The sequence below is a fragment of the Eretmochelys imbricata genome, chromosome 18, assembly GCF_965152235.1.
Source record: "Eretmochelys imbricata isolate rEreImb1 chromosome 18, rEreImb1.hap1, whole genome shotgun sequence".
NCBI classification, from domain to species: Eukaryota; Metazoa; Chordata; order Testudines; family Cheloniidae; genus Eretmochelys; species Eretmochelys imbricata.
The window spans coordinates 14,807,529-14,832,447 of NC_135589.1; the positions used below are offsets into that span (position 1 = coordinate 14,807,529).

General features: G+C 48.4%; 1 protein-coding gene across 1 annotated transcript in view; it reads left to right on the forward strand.

The window, feature by feature from the left end:
* The first annotated feature begins 4,980 nt into the window (after positions 1 to 4,980).
* The window catches only part of PLEKHN1 (pleckstrin homology domain containing N1), a 40,145-nt gene continuing 20,206 nt past the window's right edge, over positions 4,981 to 24,919 (forward strand). Inside the window, exons 1-5 of the mRNA XM_077837593.1 lie at positions 4,981 to 5,153; positions 6,910 to 7,009; positions 18,231 to 18,377; positions 19,114 to 19,194; positions 20,707 to 20,794. Coding sequence (XP_077693719.1) covers positions 4,981 to 5,153; positions 6,910 to 7,009; positions 18,231 to 18,377; positions 19,114 to 19,194; positions 20,707 to 20,794 — 589 coding nt within the window. The remainder of the gene's footprint in view (positions 5,154 to 6,909; positions 7,010 to 18,230; positions 18,378 to 19,113; positions 19,195 to 20,706; positions 20,795 to 24,919) is intronic.

Sequence of the window (24,919 nt, forward strand, 5' to 3'; positions counted from 1 at the left end):
CTGGCTTCAGGTAGGCGAGCTATTTCCAGCTAGGTTTTGCTAAGGGGGGAAACTGAGGCAGGGAAGCAAGTCCCCCAATGCTCGGCAAGGTGGAGAAGGTTGCCTTGTTTTGGAGGAGCTGAGGCTAGAACTTGGGAATTCCTGAGCCTCTGCTTAGAACATGCCACCCTCTGACCCTCCCGCAGGCTGCAATGTGAACGGAGCCTAGTATTGCAGCTGTGGATGGCTGCCGATGGGGCGGCTGCAGCCAGGACTGCCCTGGACTCACCATTGCAAATGCCACCCCAGGGCCAGGGCCTGTGTTGCACCTGCCCAGTGAGCTGAACACAACATAAGCCAGAACACGCTCTATCCATCTTTCCCCGGCCCTCTCTGGCCAGTGAATGTGGGCATGGAAGTCCCGTGGGCCAAGGGCATGGGGCGGCTGCCCTGATGGTATTTGCACCTTGGTACACAGAGTCCAGGTGAACTAAAGGAGTGGCTCGACTGGCCCAAGACCCCTTGTTTGTTGCCGTACTTGACCCTCGCCTCACTCCTCAGCTAGTGGCTGTTCATGGGCTGCTTACGATGGCAGGTTGGCATGAGTCTGCTGCGATTTAATCGTCTAAACATGGCCCTTTCCCATGCCCCAGAAGAGGGTGCCACAACACATGCCTCTTAAACGTCCCACCATGGGTGCGCTGCGACTGGAAAGGAGCATCTCCTAGAGGTGCAGAAAAACACCATTGGGTCCGAGTAGTGCAAACACAACGGGGCTTTAATCTGACACCGGCTGCTGATTTACACCTCTCTCTGTGTCTGAATGCTAATCAGCCCCCCTGCGAGTCCCCAGCCCCAGAGTTGCTGACAGCTGTTGCACCCAGGGGGAAATGAAAAGCAGACAAGAAACATCCTGCTTTCACCTAGGAATGTCTCAGGGGTCCTGCCTAGAGGCAGGAGTGGCCGGTTGGCTCAGCTGAGCAGCAGGGGAAGCCTGCAATATATCAGAGCTGCCCTCGCCAGCTGCACTCAGTCACTGCAGCCAAGGGGGAAATGCTGAGCTCCTTTCACAAGCAGGGGAAAGGGCCAGGGTCGGGAGGAGGGGACTGAGAGGTGTAATTGCCCCCAGCGAGGACTCAAGAGGAGAAACCTTTCCCCCTCTTGCCACTTACAGCAAGGGCCCACAGCCCCATGCAGTAGTAATGCTAGAGTACACCATGGTATTCGCTTTCCGAGGGCCGCCCACCTGCTCTGCATTTCTGCCCAGGCCCTCACCCTGCTCTCAGGTTTCTATAAATAACTGCCAGTTGCATAAAGCTTCCCAAAGCACAGAGCCCGTCCGCTCCCAATCCCTGTGCAGCCTCTCCTGTTACTGGGAGTGGAGCAAGCCGGAGTGGGGGAAAGGGGCCACTATGTAGTCCTACAAACTGTGGGGTCTCCAAATGATGTACATGAAGCCATCCCATGGCAGGGGCTGCTTTGACACATCCCATTCAGTGCAGGCTCCAACAGGTTCACTTTATTAGCCATTCATTGGCTGCAGTCGGAAGCGTCCCTGTGAGCGTGTCTATATCTATTTGCAGGACCTACACAAAAAAACAGCTGTATTTTGTATTTGTATTCGTCCATTAGCAATATCCTTTAAGGAGAACAGTCCCTTTACTGACTGTAAGAAGCATCTGATGAAGTGAGCTGTAGCTCACGAAAGCTTATGCTCAAATAAATTTATTAGTATCTAAGGTGCCACAAGTCCTCCTTTTCTTTTTGCAGATACAGACTACCACGGCTGCTACTCTGAAACCTGAAAGACTGCAACTGAAACCTGTTTCCTTCCCACAATTTTTGTTCTCTTCCATGCGACGCTTGCACACGGGTTCGTTGTTAGAGGGAATCGGCAGTGCACACATTGCAGCCGCAGGACCTCCCCTGCAAAAAAGTGAGGGGGTTTAGTAGAGGATGTCTCCTGTGGGATGGGCAGCACATGCTGGTTTGTTATTGTAGGGTTGCTCTGGAATGGCAGGATAATATGGCACTGATTCAAATACATACGATTTAGAGATGACAAAGCCAGAGGGGACCAAAACCATCACGTAGTCTGACCTCCTGCATAGCACAGCTCATAGGACGGCCTTCCATTACTCCCTGTCTGAACGAGGGCAGCTCTTTTAGAAAAACATTGGCTCTGGATTTTAAAAATGGCCAGTGATGGAGCAAGCCTGAGTAAGTTGTTCGACTGGTTAATTACCCTCGGAGCTATAAATCTGTAATTTCTTTCTAGTCTAAACCTGTCCAGCTTCAGCTTCCAGCCGTTTGCTCTTGCGAGATCTCTGTCAGCTAGGCTGAAGAGCCCTGTATTACCAAATTTCTGTTCCCCACGTAGGGAGCAAGAAGCTGCAGCTTTTAAACTGAACGGCTGGAGCTCCCTGAGTCTTTCCGTACACAGCAGGTTTGCTAATCCCTTCATCATTCTAACTTCTCTTCTCTGATTTTTCAATCCTCATCGTGAATAGCAGACACCAGAACTAGGCACAGCTTTCCAGTAGCGGTAGCATGACTGCCAAATACAGAGGAATACTCACGATTGCCCTGCTTAAACATCCAGGGACCACGTCAGCCCTTTTGGCCACAGCATCTTCCTGGGAGCTCATGTTCAGCTGATTACGACCTTACTTATGGATGTATTAAAATGCATAGTGTTTGCTTGAGCCCAGTTTACCATGTGATCCCGATTGCTCTGTACCAGGGACCTGTCCTCATTATTTACCCCTCTCCCAAACTCTCTGTCATCTACAAAGTTTCTCAGACACCTATTTTATGTTTTCTTCCATGTCACTGATTAAAATGCAAAGGGCCAAAAAACAATCCCTCTGGTACCCTACTAGATACACACCCGTTCAGTAAGGAGTCCCCATTTATGGTAACATGTTAAGATCTGGCACTTAGCCAGCTTTTAATCCATTTAATGTGTGCTGTGTTAATTTTGTATTTTTCTAATTTTTGAATCAAAATATTAACCAGTACCAAGTCAGACCCCTTACAGAAATCTATTACATCAACACTATTACCTTTATCAACCAAACCTGCAATCTCCTCCAAAAAATTCAAGTTAGTCTTACAAGATCTGTTTTCCCCTAAACTCATGTTGATCAGCATTAATTATATTACCCTCCTTTAAGTCTTTATTATTCAATTCTCCTATCCGCTGTTCCATTATTTTGCCTGGAATCGATGTCAGGCTGACAGGCCTATAATTATACAGCTCATCTCATTTACTCTTTTTAAATATAAGTACATTAGCTTTCCCCCAGTCCTCTGGAGCACCCCCAGCTAAACTTATTGAAAATCAACATTAACAGTTCAGAGAGCTCTTCAGCCAGCTCTTTTAAAACTCTTGGATGCAAGTTACCTAGACCTGCTGATTTGAAAATGTCAACGTTTGAAAGCTTTAACCGCTACTGTTTAACATTCTCTTTAGTTACTGTTGAAATGAAAAATATTTCATCATCCTGGCTTTTTCCTAACCGTAGAACAGAAATAGTTATTGAACATTTCTGTCTTTTCTGTGCTATCATTGTCAATTCTGCCATTTCCATCCAACAATGGACCAATACTCCTGTTAGGATGCCAAAACCTCTTTAGTGTCTTTTTCTCTGCTGGCCAAAGATTCCTCCTTGTGTCTTTCTGTGCTTCCTAGCTTCTAATTTAGATTCATTGCTGTCATCTTCCCCTTTTCTCCATTTGTTATATACTGGGGGGTTGGTTTTGTTTTGTTTTTATAGCTGCTTTCACTTCCCCCCAAGCCAGTTTGTTTTTTTAAAAAGAAAAGGAGGACTTGTGGCACCCTAGAGACTAACCAATTTATTTGAGCATGAGCTTTCGTGAGCTACAGCTCACTTCATCGGATGCATCCGAAATGTAGCTCACGAAAGCTTATGCTCAAATAAATTGGTTAGTCTCTAGGGTGCCACAAGTACTCCTTTTCTTTTTGCGAATACAGACTAACACGGCTGTTACTCTGAACTTTGTTTTTTTAATTACTGTACCTTATTATTTATCTAGTCTATGTCCATTGTAGGCTCTAGGGGCCCCAGTCATGGGCCAGAACCCCATTGTGCCGTGGTGCTGTGAAGACGCAGAACAAAAAACCAGTCCCTGCCCCAAGGAGCTTACAGTCTAAATTCTTTCTTGCCTGTGTCTTTTGGCCATCTTAGTATAATGTTCTTAAACAGTCCCCAATTACCATTCACGTTTCTCTCTTCAAATTCTTTCTTCCTGCAGATTTGGCTCACAATGGTTTTCAGCTTTGTGGAATGGCCCTTTTTAAAGCACCCAGTATACATATGGCTGGCCTGGACTTTCTGCTTGTACATAACTAATGTACTCAAGTTATGATCACTTGCAGCTAAGCAGCCACGAATCGGTTGTTCTCTGGTTAATTCCTCTTTCGCTGTCAAGATGAGGGCTGAGACAGAAATCCCCCATGTGGGACGCAGCACTTTTTGAGTTAGAAAAAATAAATCAGGACATGCTTCGATCAGAAGGCAATGGAGTCTGCAAACCAAGCCGTTAAGAAAAACCTCAAGGCCCCTCAGGATCGAAGCCTGAAACCCCTACCCTGTCCTTTTAAGGCTCCAGTCCTGCAACTGGATCCACACACACGCTGCCTCTGCGCCTTGGCTTTCGTGGGGCTCTGCAGGGGGCTGCCTGGGGGATCAGATTGCAGCCGTGAGACCTAAATGCTTCCGTGGACGGAATCCCTCTTATCTAACAGTGGTTAAAATTCCTCTCCAAGCACAAACGGCTCAGCCCCAGCCCAGGATCAAAGATCCCAGGCGGTGCCAAACCGACTTTTTCGGGTTCACCTGCCCAAATCCCTCCCCTCCCGCCCCGGGGGTAGGGGAGAGAACCCAGTGGCCCAGCCCTTGGCCAAAACGCTGTTTGCTCACACAGATCACACCCACACGAGTCACCGCAAACGGAAGCGGGGATGGGAATGTCTGCATGACACATGCTCGCAAACTTCCCCAGCTCCTCATTCCCCCTCTCTCCCCTGCCCGTGCCTGGTGCTCCTGGATTATCGCAGCTGCTGCCAACATGGGGAACATAACTTGTGTTCCCCAGCCACCCGGGAGATTCAGACACTCGTTCAGCAGGAAGCCTTCCCTGAAGAAAGCGTAAGTAGATGGGTGTCGGTTTGATCTGGACTTATTTTTAAAGCTTCCGCTCCCAGCCGGCTTTGCCCTGTGCAAGGCACCGGCTGGGCACCGGGTTCGCAGCCCCAGCCCTCCCCTGGCTACCTGGGGGCCACAGACCTAGTTAGCCAGCGATGCGTTTTGCACGGTGTCGCGTGGGGTTGGACAGCCAGGCGCGAGATCAGTTTGCAGCCGGGGGCAGAGAGCAGGGAACCCCCGGGCTCTGGAGAGGGGCCGGCCCGGTCAGGGGGCCCCTGGGGGAAAGGGCTGGTTTCTTTCAGTCGGATTTGAAAACGAAAACTCGCTCCCACGAGACTTGCCGGGGGAACGCGCACGACGGCTGCAGAGGTATTTACTGGTTGATTCCTGACTCTGACACTGATGGGCCACAAGTCCAAAAAAGTGAGTGAGTGTAAAAGCCAAGATCCGAGAGAGAGGGAGATCCTCCAGAGCCAGACATTTTTAGCTACATAATGTGAGCAGCATTTTCACCCTGAAACGGGAGAAGAGCCAGAGACTCCAGGAAGTCTTGTAGGGACTTTGCTATTGGTCTCAATTTGTCCTGGAAGGCGCACAGATACTACGGTGATGGGCAGCACCAGCAGCCCCCCCCAGATCAATAGATAATAGCAGTATTACACTGAGCTTCTAGGAAGGTCCAGTGCAAATATCAGAATATTACAGATCTCTGCACCCAACCCACTTGTTAAGCCCGGCGATAACAAGGACCTCATCTGTACTGCTCCCTTCTATTCCCACCTGGGGGTGTGTGTGTGAAGGGGGACCTTCCTGGATTGCTTCCCACCATGCATGTTCTAGGCTTCAGCAGTGAACCAAGCCTTTGTCAAAGCTTGTGGTTGCCTTTTACGTTGTCTGAAGCTGGGAAAAAAATAATTGCATTTTTGGTGGGATGGACCAGCTGGCTTCAGGAGATCCTTCCTAAACCCTGTAGGCTCAGGGCTTTACAAACAAATGGACAAGATGTCAGGAGTGTTTCTCTTCTCCCCAGCATCATTGTAAATTGGCAATAATTCCACTGAAGGAAGGCAGTTGCAATGGAGTTGTTCTGGGGTAAAACAGATGTAAGGGAGAGGAGAATCGGACCCAAGATTGCCGGCCCCAAGAAGTTTACAGTGTAAAGACCTGATCCTGTGTGTTAACTCCCATTGACACTGCTGGGCTTTGAGGTTGGTCAGCATCTTGCAGGACGGGGTCTTCCGTCCACTACAGATGATAACTTGGTCCCCATAGCGTTAACTGTTGCAATGTGGTTTGAAGAGAGAAAACTGCTTAGGAATCCTGGCCAAAGCAGCCCCAATGACCCAAAAGGTAAATGATAGCTGGTAGCGGGAGCAGGGCACTTTAACATGGGCGTGAGTGTGCGTCCGAAGGGCTCGGGGTCGAACAGTACTGGGATTCTGAGGACAGAGACAGGAAAGACACAAAGATGGAATAAAATGGAATGGGTGAGTGCTGGGATGCATGGCCAGGCTAGAGATGCAGACAGGGCTTGTTGAGCATTTTGGTTATGCAAAGACAAGTAAGCAAAACAAAGACAAGCCAACAAGTGCCTGGAAAAGCCATTAAAATTCTTGCAGGCTGATTATCAGCTGTTTATTGGGCTGGGATGATTAGGAGGCTAGTGGCAAATTGCTTGTTTGGCTCACCCACTTCCTTATTTCTGAGCTGGGGTTCGCAATATACCGGCTTTGGCCTATGTGTTTTCGTTTCTTTGCAGACAAGACAGCAAGAAAAACCTGGCCAGCCTCTTTGGTATTGAGTCAGGGCAGGAGAGAGACATAACCACAGACAAAATACTGCAGTATATTCCTGGGAAGGTAAGTACGAACACATCCAGCCATCCTCTTGAACTAGGAGAAGTTATTGTCAGCGGCTGTGGGGCTCGCATCCCTGGGGACACCTCTGTGCATGAGATGGGCAGGGGTTTCTGCACAGTGGGGTGGTAGCCACAGGTCTGGGCGAAGGAGATTAGAGGCTCAGGGGAACATTTGTAGCAAGAGCAGGGATCAGGAGCTGAGACCTATCTCCTTCCAGGCAGGTTAGCTCGCCACTCCAGGACTCTACTGTAGCATCCCATGGGTGGGGACCATGAAGCCCTGTCATCAACCTGAATATCTGGAATCTGAGATGCAGCACCGGCGGGGAGGCAGGCAGGGACTCCGATGCACTCCCTCTGCTGCTATTAGTTATTTTGTTTCTAAGTCGAGGAAGGATGAGGGGAAATTAGAGAGAGCGTACAAAAGAGAGAATGATTCATTCCCATGCTGGAATGAGGCGGAGCTGCCAATGCATTAGCAATACGCTGTGGGAAGGTGAGAGGTACGGGGCACGTCTGTCCTAGGCACATACAAACTTTGCAGCCACACGGCCCATTCCCAGCAGCCTGACAATGGAAGCAGAGCTTATATTAGCAGTAGTGTTATTTATTTGTATTAAGGTAGCATCTAGAGGCCCCAGCCAAGATCAGGGCCCCATTGTGCCAGGTGCTGTACATCTGCCTCGTGAGAGACCGTTCCTACCCCCAGTGAACATGGTATAAATAGACAAGACAAGAGTGGGAGAGGAATCAGAGACGGAGAGAGAGAAGTAATTTCACCAAGCGGGTCAGTGACAAGGCTAGAGAGTAGAACTTTGGTCTCCTGAGACCCAGCCCAGTGCCTTATCCACCAGACAGGCTTATTTTAATGATGCTCTGCAAGGTAGGAGAATACCTGGTTTATGTCCATCAGCGGCCCCGTCTGCCCTTCGATCAGCCCCGGCTCTGGGCAGGGTCATACCAACACCCTCTTGCCTCGGGTTCACTGAAGCTCCAGGAAGCCACCACTCGGCTTTCCACCTACAAATGCCGGGTTGCTGTAACCTTTTTGTAGGGAAAAGCTCCTGATTCCACGCTGGATCCCTACCCACATGGCTGGGCCCTTTGTCAGCCCCGACCACTTTACCTTTCGTCATCTGGCACCAGAGGAGGAGGCGGGACTCCTGGGTTTTATTCCTGACTCTGCCACTGGCTCACTGTGTGACCCTGGGCAAGTCCCGTGCCTCATTTCTCCATGCCTCAGTTTCCTCATCTGTATAATAAGGGACATTATGCTTCATCATCTCTGGGGAGCATATGGAGCTCTACCAATGACCAGTGCTATGGAAGTGCTAAGTATTATTCCTCGCCTGCCTGCTCTTGTAACCAAGCTCAATAGGCCTCCAGCAGGATGGACACAGAAATCGTTTCCTGGAGGAGCTTGGAGGGCACACGTGTGCTCTGAGTGAGGATCAGGACCTACGCTTGGATCAGGATCACAGGATCAGGACCTACGCTTGGCTTCCTTGACCATTATTGATACTTCCCCAAAGGAGGCAAGAGGAAGAATAGCCACATTCGCACAGGCCGGGAAAATGAAACCCACGAGCAGCACAAGATCCAGGACAACAGTCTCTGTCAATGCACTGGCAGATGTCTTCGCATCTCCCTCTGTGACAGGTCCACAGAAGACAGCTGACTGCTGCTGCTCTCCGCTGATGGACTTTGCCTTCTCACCCAAGTGGTCGATGTCTGTACTTTGGTGGGAGAGGTCTCGGGTGCAACCCCAGCTGGTCACGCCCCTCAACCTGCTAATGCCCAAACGTGGGGACACAATGTGGGACGTGGACCAAAAATGAGTCACCACACCAATTTATTCGTGAAGGAAACTTCAGATGAAGTGGGCTCCTCCGCTACCTGGGTGGTGCAGCGGTTAGGGTGCTGATTTGGGACATGGGTGACCCAGGATCAAAGCCTGGCTCTGCCGCAGACTCCCTGAGTGACTTTGGGCAAGTTGCTTCGCTTCTCTGGGCCTCAGTTCCCCATCTGCAAAATGGGGATAATTAATTCTAAGGCCGAAGGGACCATTGGGCTCTTCTAGGCTGACCTCCTGCATAGCGCAGGCCAGAGAACTGCCCCGACACAGTCCCTAGGTAGGCCCTAGGAATGGGCTGACCCTAGAAATGAGGCCCGCTGCTGCCAACCCAACCCAGGGCAAGTTGCATACAGAAGAGCCTCCACGTTATTTTGCTGTTGATGCCTCCAAGCCCTGGACATAATTACGCCACTTCCCAGTCCAGGCCACTGTGGAGTCAAAACAAACTGGAGGATGGAGGGAGAAGCCCATTTGCAAATCTGCTGCCTCGGGTCCTTTATTATTAACCAGCAGCAGTCAGAGGCTTGGTGGACTGGGAGCCTGCTGCTGCCATGGTTGGTGATTCAGCTGCAATTCACTGACATTCCGCTGAGAGTCTGGAGGGGACGAGGGGGGTTAATTATTAACTCGCTTTACCTGTAGGATGAGGCCCTGGAGACCAGAGCGAACATGTCAGGGCATTCGCGCTGCATTCGCCTTGCCATTCGCTGCTCTGCCAAACCCCAAGAGAGGAACTTGGTTTCCGAATAACTGTGATGCATCAAACTCCCTGACAGAGGCAACAAAAACTAGCCCCATTCCGTGAATTGGGGGCGGCTGGGGGTGGGTAGCCACAAATATCAACAGTCCTGGGGAAATAACAGCCAGCTGATAGAGTTGCGAAAGGATGACAAAGCAGGAAACTCTTTTGTCTGGGCCGCAATCAGCAGGATTCCCACAGTTTCTGCCCTGCATTAGTTGTGCTGGAGAGAAGGGTGAGACTCTGTGATTGTCTCCTCTCCCTTTCACTGTGAGGATGGATTCACCTCCCCCAGAGAAGGCATGTTAAACTACAACTTACCCGGTCTACCCTCGGGTTTAAAGTGTCCTTCTGGCCTGCCAGCCACTGTGTCTGATTTAAAACCCCTTCTAGCCCAGTCTAGTCATAGCTGTTATTAGGATCCAGAAGCTCGGGGTTAATTAGCCCAGGGAGGTAGCCTATGGCTTGGTTAGAACAGGCGTGTGCTGTGTTCCTATTGGCTAGGAAAGCCTGGGACCAGAAGAGGTGCAACCTAGTTGTCACTTGTGTCTGAGGGCACCTCGAATTAAATCTGGGTGCGGCAGGGGTGCTGCAAAATGGTGCTGATCTCCCAGCGGGGTTGGGGCTGATAACAGGCTGCTCACAAACTCCCTGAGGTCCTAGCAAGTGCCTTGTGCTATTTCGAGACACCAGCGTCTGCGATAGCTCTGGTGTCTGGCCCTGTGTTGCATACGTTCTTGCAGGTCATGGAGGGTTCCCTGCTCTCACTTGCCTTTGGACAATTGTGTTTCTGCACAGCGGTGAAAGTGGAACATGCCAGCAAAGGACAGTTTTAATTTATTATTAGCATGAGTATTTACTATTAGCACGATTGTTTATGATAGCACCGAGGAGCCCCAGTGCGCTAGGGGCTGTACAGACATAGAAGTAAAAACTGGTCTCCGCCCCAAAGAGCTAGTGAAAGGTGGTAACAAATAATTAAGCTGGGGTTTGTGAGGGGGAGGAAGGGGACAAACCTCTGGCCCAAGTTCCCCTTGCTGCATGGAGGTACAGGAGGAATGAACTCCCCCCTCTGCGCTTAACTAACAATAAGGGGAAGGCACAAAGTGCCATTCAGTGTTTGACCCTGGGGCGCTAATGCAGCTTAATGCCACTTTAGACCCTCCCTACTCTGGGACCATGCAAGGGCCATCCTGGTTCCCAGTGAAATTAGAGCAGCCTCATGGCTGCCCTCGCTTTCCCCTGGCAGTGCACAGCCCCTTCGGGTTGTTCAGCAGTCAGAAATTGCCAGAAGGCCGCAGACCTGTGGTCACACCTCCTTTCCCCCAGAGATGCCCCAAACACCTCCTCTATGCTGGCAAGTGCCCAAAAGGGGTGGACAGTGTGGCATATTTGAAAAATGTGCTGGAATTGTAAACGGACATTTCAAATTGTAAGGGGTTTTCTAGTCTTCTTTGAAGGCATGGGGGCTCTGTAGGGAAGTGTGCGATCAGAGAGTCTGAGACAGCCAGCCTAGAGTAAGGTGAGGAGAGTTGTGCCTCTCTTTTTTTTTAGGGAGCAGCCTGCTTTGTCTCTCTCTGGTTTATGATTCTTGTGTGTTATTGTTCTGAATTCTAAGAAATTAAGTCGTGTTATCTTACAACCTTCCAGCAAGAATATTTGTGTTTTTAACTAACTTCTCTTTGTGTGTGCCACAAACATAACAGAGCCTGCCATACCAGCTCTATGTCATGTGGGGATTCACTCTGTCTCAGAGGAATTTCCACAGGTATAATGGAGCCATGGGGCAATCATACGCTTCTCCCAGAGAAGGCAGAGCTGAAGCTGATGCTGCAAACATGAAGGCAGTTTCGTCTCAGTCTGGGGTTAGCTCTTGCAGTCTGGGTTTGTCTTTTAGTCATCCCCATCACATCATAGGGGAGATCACATTATCTCTCTCTCACACAGCTGATCACAGATTGATGGGAAAGATTTGATAGCATTACAAAGACTTCTTGTTCCTTGTGCAGAGTGAGATCTCCTGAGCTGGGATTAGACAGCTGGCTTTTCTAAAACTGGGGACAAAGGAAACCATAGATGGGCAAAATAGATGAGGTAACATCTTGCTCTCCTCGTGCTCCCCTCTGTGGCCAGAGCAGGATGTTTGCTGGTGCTTTGTGCAGTCTGGTTTTAAGTCTCCCATAGAGAAATATGACTCACTGATATGAGTGTGTGAGGTGTGACCTACTGGTTAGAACACTGGATTGGGATTTATGAGACCTGGGTTCTGTTCATGGCTCTGTCATTGGCCTGCTGGGTGACCTTGGGCAAGTCACTTCCCCTTGGTGCCTCAGTTTCCCCACCTGTAAAATGGGGATTACAATACCGCCCTCCTTTTTAAAGCACTTTGAGATCTACTGATGACAAGTGCTAAATAAGACTTAGGCATTACTATTGTTACTGCGTGAGGTGCTGTACAAACACACAGTGCTCGCCTGCACTAGGCGAGTTCACACCAGGGACAGCCTGAGTGCGGAGTGTTCCTGTCCACACAAACACTTCACTCACATGCAGTGGTGGCTATAGCACCAGTCTGCTGGCACAACTGCGGTGGGAGGGGCATCGGGCAGACCAGCTGTAAACATCCCTTGAGAGCCATTGATTTGACCTATCTGGAGTGTGGGCGCAGTGATAATAAGATACGCCAAGGATTGTGTCATCCTAGCTATGCTGAGGCTGTGGTGGATGTACATCCTGGCTCCGGACGGGCGCAGGGGATGAAGCCCAATCCCAGTCAGATTTAGGCAGGGAGTGGAGCTCAGGGTGCAATCACAGGTAGGGTCTGAGGTCGGATTAAATGGCATCAAACTTTCTTCTGTTGCTTTCATGAGTTTTTGGCCCTAAACTCTCATGAGCCCAGCCCTTCCCTGAAACCTCAGTCTCTTCTGAGCAGTCCATTAGTTACTTCACTTTTGGTTTTATACAAACTCCTCAGCAAAAGGCACCCAGGCAAAGTCCAGGGCTCCTGCCAGCTACATGTTCAAAAAAACAGAAAAACACAAGGAGAGACCAGGTAAAAATTGACCAAAACAGCCCAAGGCCATCCCACTTGACTACACATCAGCAGCTGATCATCAGTCATGTGACTAATACAGCTTCAAAAATCCCTGCATTGCACTTCCCTGTTAGACAGAAATCCCACTCTCAGTCCTTGGCTGATACCCACACAAACAAATTAGACCCTTTCTGGGCTTTGATCCAGCCCAGAACCAAACTGTGTGGGTCCAGATCCTGGAATTTTCGTCTGACCTTTACGTTCATAGAGGACAGCTAAAACTGAGCCGCCTGACTAATTGTCCCTCATCAAAACTTTTCTTGTCTCTCTTGTTTTGGGCTCATGCTGCCTGTGCCTACGGCCAACCTATTTTAATATGCCAGCGTTGCAGCTCTAGCGAGGGTAGCCGTGGCTGGAGCGCTAACAGAGCAGCAGGTCTAGAGAACACGGCGATTAGAACACAGGCCAGCTCTACACACACTTTTTATTCCAGCTTGACTAGTTCAGTTATAAGTGTGATGATCCCCCCGTCCCCCCCCCCCAACACAGTAATACAACCCCTCATGTGGATGACGTTATACCGTTATAAATGGATAGCTTATTCCCCTTCCCCTTCAGGAATACCTATAACGGGATAGGCACCCTTTATACTGATATAACTGTGTCCACATTGGTGATGGTTGCAGCATTTAACTAGACTGGGATCGTTAAAGCGCTCCAACATTGGTGTTCAGACAAGTCTTAAATAATGCACTGATTGGCCATGGGAAATGCCAAGTAGCTTCCTAATGTTAGAATTGTTTAAATGAGATTCCAGATTGTTTATGCTGCCGTATTGTTGATATTTATATATATATTATGTACAATTCAACAGCAGGGGAGGGTTCTCGAAAGGAGACCAAAAAAGTACAAAATATAATTCAACACTAAACACAGACCTTCCATAGCCACTTGCCACTCCCATCCATTTACCTTCCACTGATACCCATGGAATGGAAGGACATATCCTCACACCTTCTTGTCAACTGTCTAAATTGGCCATCTTGATTATCACTACAGAAGTTTTTTTCTCCTGCTGATAATAGCTCATCTTAATTAAAGGAATGCATCCGATGAAGTGAGCTGTAGCTCACGAAAGCTCATGCTCAAATAAATTGGTTAGTCTCTAAGGTGCCACAAGTCCTCCTTTTCTTTTTGCGAATACAGACTAATACGGCTGTTACTCTGAAACCTTAATTAATTAGCCTCTTACAGTTTGTATGGCAACTTCCACCTTCTCTGTATGTGTATATATATCTTCTTACTATATGTTCCATTCTATGCATCCGATGAAGCGGGCTGTAGCCCACGAAAGCTTATGCTCTAATAAATTTGTTAGTCTCTAAGGTGCCACAAGTCCTCCTGTTCTTTTTGCTACTCTGACACCTAGGACCTGCGGCTGCACAGCTGCCTTGCACCTGGGTGTGCTAGGACCTTCAGCAGTTAAAGGGGCACTGCGTACAATTCCTAGATTTAATCATCCTAACTTGTTGGTGCTATTACAAGTGACACCCTAGGTGATTCCAACGGAAATAAATTTAAAAATCCAATTGTCCACAGGGAGAGAAATGTTAAGAGTAAGAAGTCAAAGACTTTGGTCCCCAAACTGCTAGGAACTCTGTGCTGGTGGAACACGGACTTGTGCAGCGTCGCACTGAAGGTAACAGGGCTCCGTGTAGAACTGGAGGGCCCACGTCAGTTTCACTTTAGGGTCAGCATCCGTTTCCAGTCAATTTCTGTTTCTAGATCTCATGGGCTAGCACAAGACTGCAATGTTGGTTAGGCAGCTGGGTTGCTGGGACCACTGCTTCTCACACTGTTCACAATCATCTCATTTGTTACTTTGTGTTCCCTCGCCCCTGCTGTGTTTTCTCTCTCCTCTTATACGTTGATTGTAAGCTCTTTCGGGCAGGGGCTTTTTTTTTGGTTCTGCATTTACACAGCGCCTAGCACAGTGGCGCCCTGGTTCACGACCTGGACTACTGGGCACTACCAGAACATATGTAATATTGAAAGAATAACATTTGGATGGCAAACGCTGGACAGGGAATTTCTAGATGAAAAAGCAAATGAACAACTGAATGTGGTGGAAGTAAAAGCAGAAACAAATGGGATAATTTATGTTGGTTTTAAGTTATTTTTATGGGGACTGAAATTCAGAGCCAAATTTGACTTCTCCATGTCCCTTGGGAGCTCCTATGTCCTAATGCACATCTTAACAACAAAGCTCTTCAGAATGCATTGTGTCTTATCAGCCTGCATTCTTTATTTCTTCCACGACTGGCAGCTGATCAGTCAGGCCTCCACAGCAGCCTGTAGCAAATATTTAATCTTTTTTCTGCACTTAATTGCCTCTTGGTGAGCTCATTAATTGGCAGTTAGCAGGTTCCCACCTCCAGTCACATGTTCTCTGACACTGTGCATAGATGACAGGTTTCAGAGTAGCAGCCGTGTTAGTCTGTATCTGCAAAAAGAACAGGAGGACTTGTGGCACCTTAGAGACTAACAAATTTATTTGAGCATGAGCTTTCGTGAGCTACAGCTCACTTCATCGGATGCATAAAGTGGAAAATACAGTGGGGAGATTTATATTCACAGAGAACATGAAACAATGGGTGTTACAATACACACTCAGAGTAGCAGCCGTGTTAGTCTGTATTCACAAAAAGAAAAGGAGAGTCTCTAAGGTGCCACAAGTACTCCTTTTCTTTTTACAATACACACTGTAAGGAGAGTGATCAGGTAAGCTGAGCTATTACCAGCAGGAGAGAAAAAAAATCCTTTTGTCAACTGTTGGAAATGGCCCACCTTGATTATCATTACAAAAGGTTTTTTTCTCTCTCTTGCTGGTAATAGCTCACCTTACCTGATCACTCTCGTTACAGTGTGTATGGTAACACCCATTGTTTCATGTTCTCTGTGTATATAAATCTCCCCACTGTATTTTCCACTACATGCATCCGATGAAGTGAGCTGCAGCTCACGAAAGCTTATGCCCAAATAAATGTGTTAGTCTCTAAGGTGCCACAAGTCCTCCTGTCTTTGTGCATAGATGTTGATTAGTCTACAGACAGTTGGAAACCAGAGGAAAGCATTCTGATGAAGCCCTCTGGGGCGCTGGGGGATTTTACTTGGGCTTTACAAAAAGTAATTATCTAGATTAAATTAAGCTGTGAAAGGAACTCCTGGCTTTTGCAGATAAAGGACTCCAAAAACCATTAGCAGCCTGTCACTGGTTAACCAGTTCCTCTCTAACCTGAGAGCGGATAATTCTCTTCCTGATGGGTGAGCTCACCTAGGCCGCAGCACAATGGGTCTGGTTAGTGGCTGCAGCTCTTCATTTATCATGGGGCTTTTGCAGCTGTCTCCTTGGCACCGAGCATTACAAACGGGCCCATGTGGACTAGTCAGGTTCTCCATAAGCTCTGAGAAAGCGCTGGCTGTTTGGGCTGCCTGTATGTACAGGGCTGTTGGTTTGTCACTCGACCCCCTCATCAATCTGCAGCGCCTGTGTCTGGATTCATTGTTCCTGGAAATGCTGCTCTGGAAAGAAGGGATTTTCTGACACTTAAGCCTTAAATTGCTCCCCTCCCCACCCCCATCATCTAGTACTGTCATGTGTTTGGTAGCCCTGCCACCTGGAGAGAGGGGTGCTGCTGGATGACCTCCCTGCTTGGCAAGCACATGATATGAACCCTATCTCGGCCTTCTCGTAGAGCAGATTTCCATTCCAGGTGAGCTGGGACATGGACATCTCAGAGAGCACATTCTTATGCCGACCTGATCACAGGCTACAGGCAGGCTTGATGGGGTGCTCGTGCATCTTATCATGAACTTTTAGAACAAAGGAGATTTGGGGTGGAGGAAGGAAGCCACCCCATCCCCCCCCCTGCTTCCAGATAAGTCATGAAGGCAAGGCAAGCCTTGGTGTACACAGCCCTTGTAGGACACGGGATGTCTCATGGCCCCATGCAGCCTCTCCTTGGCCTTCTCTGTTTGCAGCGCAATTGGAATGGTTCAGTTGAACTCCAGGACTCAAGCACATGCCAACTGAGGGCATCAGGATGTGAGTCTAAATGGGGTACATCCCTCCCACCCCCCCAAAAACAAGACCCCAAAACAACATGCACTGAAACTGCTCTTTCCAAAAGAAATTCTCAGAGGCTGTATGTCGCAGATGCTGGTTAATGCCCTGCTGAAGAGGGCTCAGAAGATCCTGCAGTGATGGGCATCAGAACTGAATAGTGTGTGAACCCCCCAGCCCAGCCCATTGCACCACAGGACAAATTTCTGTACACCTGGGACTCAGGAAATGATGCAAGCAGCATCCCCCGAGACTGCCAGACCACGCTTTTATGTCTGTCTCTTCCCAGCCCTCTGGCTCCCACTGGCTTCTCCTCACCTTTTCCAGAGGATGCACTGACAAAGGGCAAACTCATGGCTGAATGCATCACAACTGCCTTTACAGAGGGCAACTTCTGCCAGGGGATTCAGCCTTGGATTTGTTGAGCCACCAGGAGCTCCCTAGAATAAACCATTTCTGGAGGAACCCTCTTTTCCACCCCTTCCACCATGTTCCGTTAGCCCACGTTCATTTGGGGCCTGACCCAATGGCTATTGTCAATGGACAGGATCCCATTACCTTCAGCGGGCATTATGGCCAACATGCTTTCTGCTCCTTGTGCTACCCCAGTAGTTGTCAAGCTGTGCTCTGTGAAGGTGGTATGCACACCGCCTGCTTTCAACACAATGCACTGGGTAGCAGAGCAACGCTTGTGGCTACTAGCTGCAGCCCAGTCTCTCTCTCTCTCTTATGGTTTCCATAGGCACTTTTTTTTAATCGACTTCTCCCCATGTCTGCATCCTGCACGGCTCTTTTCGTGCCTTTCTGGTGTGGATCCGACAGGGAGCAGACACACAATGGGAGGGAATTTAGCTCCAAGGTGTGCTGGGAGAGATTAAAGCAGTGGAAGCTGCAGAGAACACGGATGGGTGTGGTAGTATAGGGCTGATCCCAATAAATGTGAAACTCTGTGTCCGGATAGCTATTAGCAGCTATAAACAGCAGGGATTTAAAAACACAGGAGGAGGGGGGATGTAATCGATCAGCAGGGAGAGGTGGGTAGGAGGAAGCCCAGGCAGAGCTAAACCAAAGAAACTGCACAAATGTTTATAAGCTGAGACCACTCAGCTGTGTACAGCTTGGGTCACTCCTTGTCCAAGTGAACTGGGTTAGGGCCACATTAAACCAATCAGCTTGGTAAGTGGAGCGTGACTACGAAGTTGAGAGGCCTAAAATATAGCACTTGTTTCTACCAACCAGATGATCTGAGTTTGTTTTAAAATATCCCCCTGGATAGTGAGGGAACCAGGTCTTGCAGTAGTAATAAAATCCTAGCTCCCAGGCTGGCATGGAGACCTAACAACAAACAACCTAGCCAGGGCACTCACCCAGGACCCCTTTCTAAAGAAAGGCAGCTCTGCTTACATCTCTTGCAGATGTTGATGGGCCCCACCAGCACTCAGCTCTGTGATTATTTTTTTCCTTGGTACAGAATATCACGAACCAGGAAAATCAAAAGGAAAACTTGGACCAGCGGTTTCCCAGCCTGTTCAAGAAAGGGCGGAGGAAGACGGTCGTAAGAAATCTGGGGAAAATTATCTATTACTCCAAGGTCAAATTTAAATTCCAGCACTGCCAGGTAAGCCCTTGTGCATCTGGATGCGTACAGCGTAACTGCACGGATCTATTTCCCCTGGTAACGGAGAGGAGATGGAGCTGATCGATCTCAGTAGAGAAAAAGATTGTTTGAAAAGTAACCTAATTCTCCTCCCAGGGATGGATCAAACATGGCCTGGAATAATAATAAACATGGTGCTTTCAGCTCACTCACATCAGCTATGATGCTGCCCCACTGAAATCAGGGCAAGTTTTGCCATTGATTTCAATGGGAGCAGGATTGGCCTATATTTCTGCGGGTTGGTTGTGGGGCCTGGCGTGGCGGAATGCCGGGGGTCCCTTCCACAACACAAACCTCATTCATTTTTGAGGGAGGGGTTGGCATCTTGGGAGCGCTTTGAAGTATTTAGGGACTTGGGGCTGCTGACCCAGGTGGTCCTGCCTTAACCTACCACTGCTGGGTTCAGGAATAGAGGTCAGCTCCAGGATAGGAGGATATCAGGAAGGGCTTCTCCTTCGCAGCATCCCACGGGCTAGAGGATGTTTTGTTCCCATACCATGCACAGGTAAATTAGGGCTCAGTTGTCTGAGAATTTGGCCATGGTTAGCAGCTGTGCCTGGAAACAGACTGGGTCTTTCCTTTAGTTACTGACATAAATGGTTGTTCGGCCCATTATCCAGTAAACCCCCCAGAGCAGAGTGAAGCCTGGGGAGTGTATCTCCCCTGAAGTAAACCTCACCATGTCCTTTTCCCGCAGGAGGTGAACGACTGCTACTTGGAACTGTTCCAGTCCTACCTGTACTTTCAGTCTGTTGGCTCGAATGGATTGACCTATCAGGTAACGTGCCTCTCCACTGCCATGAAATGAAGGGACAGGTGTCAGTCAAGAGGCTGCTGTCTATTAGCACACTGGACTGGGAGTCAGGAGGTCTGGGTTCTGTTCCTGGACCTGCCACATGACCTCCGCCAAGTCATGTCCCTCAGTTTCCAATCCCCCCTTTGTCTGTCTGGTCCATGCAGGCTGAAAGCTCTTCAGCCCAGGGCCTGTCTCTTGCTATGTGTTTGTACAGCATCTAGCACAACTGGGGCCTGAAGATGATACTGTAATGCAAATAAATAAAAATAATACTTAAGCACCCGGATAAATGGCCAGACTTGCAGAAATGCTGAACACCCAGAAAGTCCCATTGGCCTTAACGAGAGCTATAGTGTGCTCAGCACTTTTGAAAATCAAACGACTTATTTGGGTGCCATGATATTTGGGAGCCTAACTATAGTGCCTTAAAAAAAAAATTCCAAAAAAATCTTGGCCTTAAAGCACAAGGTACAAGAGAGAAGCAGGGGGAGGGGAAAGTAAGGGGAGGATACTTCAGTCAGCCTTGCAAAATCGTGATGAAAACTTACCCCAGGCGCCAAATCTATTTACCCATCTTTTACCGTGATGCTGCTGATAAGGAAAAAACAAAGGAGATTTTGTATGTCCTTCCAAAACAAAGCACTCCCCTCCCTCAGCGAGTGAAATTGTGCAAGGCTGTTTTGCAGATGTTTGCAGAATCCAGCCCCTTCTGAAATGATTTATTGCCTTCTAAGTCACTTGAGGTAAATTCATTATGACAAGGCGACCTCTTGAGTCACCCAGCAAACCGGCCTTCATGTGTGAAGACACATTGTCAAGATATCAACCGTATTTAAAAATCCTTTGTCTCTGTTACTAACAGTCCCTTAGACTAATACGGAGGGAATTATGAAAGAATTACTCACCGGTGTTGGCACTTAGATATTATGGTGGTCAGTGCCCCTTACAGCTCGGATTTAGAGAGGTATTTAAGTACATGCCGAGCTATGAGCGCTTGGGCTGAATTCACACTTGTCATCATTATGCTGTTTGTTTACATTTTGCAAACAGCTCAGTTTGGACATGGAAAGTAGCCTGGTCAATTTTCCTTTCTGTCTATAGTCAGTTTCACTTTCTGATTCTTTTGCGCTAGCCCAGCCCTGTTTTGTTTGGGTTTCCATGACTGCAGAGGAACATTTTAAAACAACAAGATCCGGTTCTCACTGATGTTAAAGACGAAGGATGAAATCTTGACCCCACTGAAATCAATGGGAGTCGACTGAGATCTGATGCTCATTTACACTTAAGTCCCTTTGCAGTGGAACGAGGCCTTGTATTAGAATAAAGAGAATCAGGCCCAAAATATTTCCATTTGGAGGAGGTTTTGCAAGCTAACAGTCTGAGCCCAAACTGCCTGAGGGTGCCTGTTTGCAGACGTCGGATCCTTTTGGAAGGAGGGCTTTGGCCCCAAAAGGCAAGCTGCCGAGGTAATAATGGTGTGTTCTGCTTATGCAGGGACTGCTGCCACTGAAAGAGCTGAGCGTGTGTGAAACCGAAAAGGCAAAGAGCGCAGAGCAGGAGGAACATGCGTTCCGCATTACAGGTTAGTGCTGCTTTGTTTGCTCTGGCTTGAGGAGAGAATGAAGCATGAGTTGGTCGTGATGTAGCCATGCTTTGTGGGAAGCCCTATCTCAAGGCGAAAGGGTGCTTCAGAGAATAGGTTCTGAACTGCACAGAGTGTTAACCTTATTATGACCCTTATTTGACAGCCCATCTCCCCCATATCTCTCTGCTCTCAAACCTCCCTTCTAGGACAATGTTCAGAACTGCAAGGAAAGAGTTGAATGGTCTGGTGGGTAAGGCTGACTGGGCCTCAAAGATTCGGATTCCGTTCCCAGCCCTGTGTGACTCTGGGCCAGTCACTGAGTTTCTTCGTGCCTTGGGGTGCCCAGTTTCATTCTGGCACAGGGATAAGCATGCTCCCTTTGTCTGTGTGGTTTGTTTCAACTATAAGCTCTTAAAGGCAGGGACTGTCTCCTACTATGTGTATGTACAGCACCTTGCACAGCAGGGCCAAGCGGGGACCCTTTCATATAGACCACTAATAACAATAGCAATGAGAGATGCTCTTTATCCTCAGTCGGTAGCATCAGAACTGCCCTATCAGGACTTGATAGCCATCAATCAACTTCCCTTCTGCCAAAGTCCTCCTCCCTTTTTTGAATTTTATTCTGAGTCATCTTGCATTATAAAAGGCTTCCTGGGATAATAACCTGCCTGCCCAGCAGCTGAAGGCTCACTTGGGCTTAGTCATTGTTGAATTATGGCAAACCAGAGCCACCGAGAGTGGTAGGCAGAGGTAACTAACAATCCATAAAGATACGGTGCTAGCAAAGCTAATTTGTGCACGGTACCTGGGATCTATGTGCTCGGGTGAGCCAGGCTAGGAAATGAGTCATAGAACCACAGTAAAAAAATTTTTTTTTACCTGAATCAGAGGGACAATTGATTAGGCCATAGCTGCTAAAAATTACACTGCAGGGAAAAGGTCCGCCACCTTTAGCAGCTCAAGAAATAGCTTCGGAGGTTTGCGAAACCTCCCACGCCCCCAAGGCTGCTATATCCCGAATGGCAAACCAGGATATCCTGGGAACTCTTTGGCGGGTCACAGCCTCGTGGCTCAGCATTTCCTGTGCAGTGTGTTCTCTTCCCCCACCCACTGCCCGTGCCCCAGTGCTCAGGTACCAGTTCATCGGCATGAGCAGCAAAACTGTTTCTATGTCTCTGCTCCAATTTGGGCCAGTGTGAGTCTGTCTCCACAGCGAGCGGCAACTCATGGGAGTGAGTCTCAAAGCCCAGGTCAACCGACTCAGTCTCTATGGGGACAAAAATAGCAGGATAGATGTTGTGGCCTGGGCTGGAGCTCAGGCTCTAAGGATGGGGTGGAGGCTTTCAAGCCAGAGCCGCAATGTCTACTTTTAGTGCTGTTGTGCCAGCCCTGGGAGACTGAGTCTCTTGACCCAGGTTCTGAGACTCACCTCCGTGGGCTGCCACTTACTTACCCTGTGAGATGTTCAAACCACATTTAGATGCGCAGTCCTCCAGAGATTCAGATCAAAGATGTTGCATTAAACCTGGACATAATTTACAGTTAGTTTGCTTAGTGCAATATATTATTGGGTAAAATGCATTAAAATTCCTATTTGATTAGGCAGCTGGTGTGACCACTGCTTATCCTGCTGCCTGGGCGTGTCTTTGATCTAGTACACAAAGGTCGAAAAAGATCCCATGGCTTGTATCCATCTGTTGTCTCTCTTCTTCTACTTGGACTGGAAGCTCTGTGGCGCAGGGACCTTCTCTTTGTTCTGAGTGTCCAGCGCCTTGCACGAAGGGGGCTCGAATCCATTACTGAGACCCTTAAGCACTACCATAATATGAATACATATAGATGGGGGTGGAGTCAGGAAGAAATAGTGATACTTAGTGCTTTGAAAATGGAAAGAGCTGTACAAACATGCACTCAGGAATCCTCACCTCCCTCTGTGAGGCCATTAAGTATTATTCCCCTTCTAGAGAGGGAGAAACGGAGGCACAGAGAGGGTAAGTGACATGCCCAAGGTTACACAGGCAGTCAGTGGCAAAGCTGGGGAGAGAACCTCTGGTTCTTAACTCTTAGTCCAGTGCTTTAGAAACAAGATCATCCCCTGCTGAAAGCCAGTGACTTTGGCAGGGTCCTATGAATTCCTGTGCCTCTCCTGTGCAATTCTGCAGCTGCTGGCAACTGTATAATTATCGGTATCATCATCGGACGCTGCCAGCCAACAGTGGAGATGCCATGTAAGGACGGAGCTCTCTGATGTACACAGAAGTCCTCTAATGCCTCTGATCTCTGACAGGCTTCTAAGAACGAGAGGGCTGGCAGCCAGCGTTGGGTTTCTAACCCACAGGATGTCTCTGCTCAACACCTTCGCCCCTGCACCTGCTCCTCCCTCTTTCCCCCCAATAATTTTCACTCTTGGTTTCTTAGTGCAGCAAGAGTTGGTCTGGTAATAAACCTGTCATACCTGGGAAAGCACCATCCGCCACAATGACTTGCATCAGTGTCCTCCAGCCTGTGGGCCCCACTACGTTAATGCCAGGGGAGAGCCAGGGGAGGTGGAATGGAAGAGAGGAACTCGGGGCTGGGAAAGGTTCATAAACCTGGATTCACCCTGACTCCAGAGCAAACATACTCTTGGGGCACTGGGGAATGAAGAAGGTGACTCCTTGAGCTACCAGCCCCCCTTCCCTGGTCTAGTGTCACATCCACCCGAGCAGCTGGTCACAGGAGCTCAGAATATGTCCCAGGGCTTCAGGCTGAGACATGAATTTCTCTTCTCTTTTTCTCTCCCTTTAAGGCTTGGCTTAGATGTGGCAGCACAAACAGCCACTGGACGGGTTTTCCTGGCTAGCCTTTGAGAAAGTTGTAAAAACAAACCCAGCAGGAGGTCAAGGGTCATGCCTTATTGGATGGCGCAGGGGACTGGGCATTTAGCTAGCTACTTGTGTTGCCCCTCTGACCATAGAGTCTGAACACATCAGGCATTAATGTATTTATCTCCATAACATGCCTGGGAGGAAGGGCAGTGCTATAGCCCCACTTTACAGATTGGGAAACTGAGGCACAGAGGCTGAGTGACTTGCCACAGGGTCAAACAGGGACTCTATGGCAGGGAATCCAACCTAGATCCCGGCAATCTCATTTCAGCGCCAGACACCCTAGGTTCTGTTCCTGTCCCAGACACATTATGTGACGTGATTAATATTACAGTAAGGCCCAGAGATCCTAGTCAGATTGAGGCCCATTGTACTAGCTGCTATGTAAACTCGTATAATCAAGAGGGAGTTCCTGCCCTAAAGAACTTGCAGTCTAAAGGAGCATGTCACGTAACTGCTCTGTGCCTTAATATCCTCACCTGTACAATGAACATAGTGGCAGTTTTTTGCCTTACAGGGGTGTTGAGAGGCTTAATTAATTAACTCTTGTAAAACAGGTTGGGATTCTGAGATGAAAGGTTCCACAGAAGGGCAAAGTATCGCCCTGATGAGGATGACTTTTTATGATGGCATACCGTGAATTTTCTCATCTCAACGCTCCCCAACCGTGCAGATGCTAAAATCAGAATCTTATTTAAAGTGCACCGAATACAGTTTTAATCAGAGGCATCTAGTTAATTATTCATGGTAGTGGACATTACGCAGCCTGCCGGAAGCAATTTATTTACGTCACTAGGGTGTCATCATAGTGGCTGGTAAGAGGTGTGAGAGACTTTTGGTATGCACACTAAGGAAATGACAGCTTGAAACATTAAAATCAGCCATGGCTAGCATCGTCCCATACGGCAAGGCTTTGTCTGAGAGCCATTATACATTGTCTGGCACAAATTTTATTCGGTAATGCTGTAAGCGAACTGTTAGAGCCCCTGGAGTCACATATGTGAATTTTCGACAAAAAAGCGAAAGTGACAAATACATAACAAATGGGTTAACCATAATATGCTATTCGGTGAATCTGAGAACATTTTGCATGGGATTGGTGCAATTTTGTACTTGCCTGTAATGGCAATTGAAACATTGCTCACATTTATGGAGGGTTTTTAAAAATTCAGCAGCGAGCAGTGAAAGTTGGCCACAACAGAGGAAATCCCAACTGCTTTTATTAAGGGAACATTGTAAGATTATTTAAAAA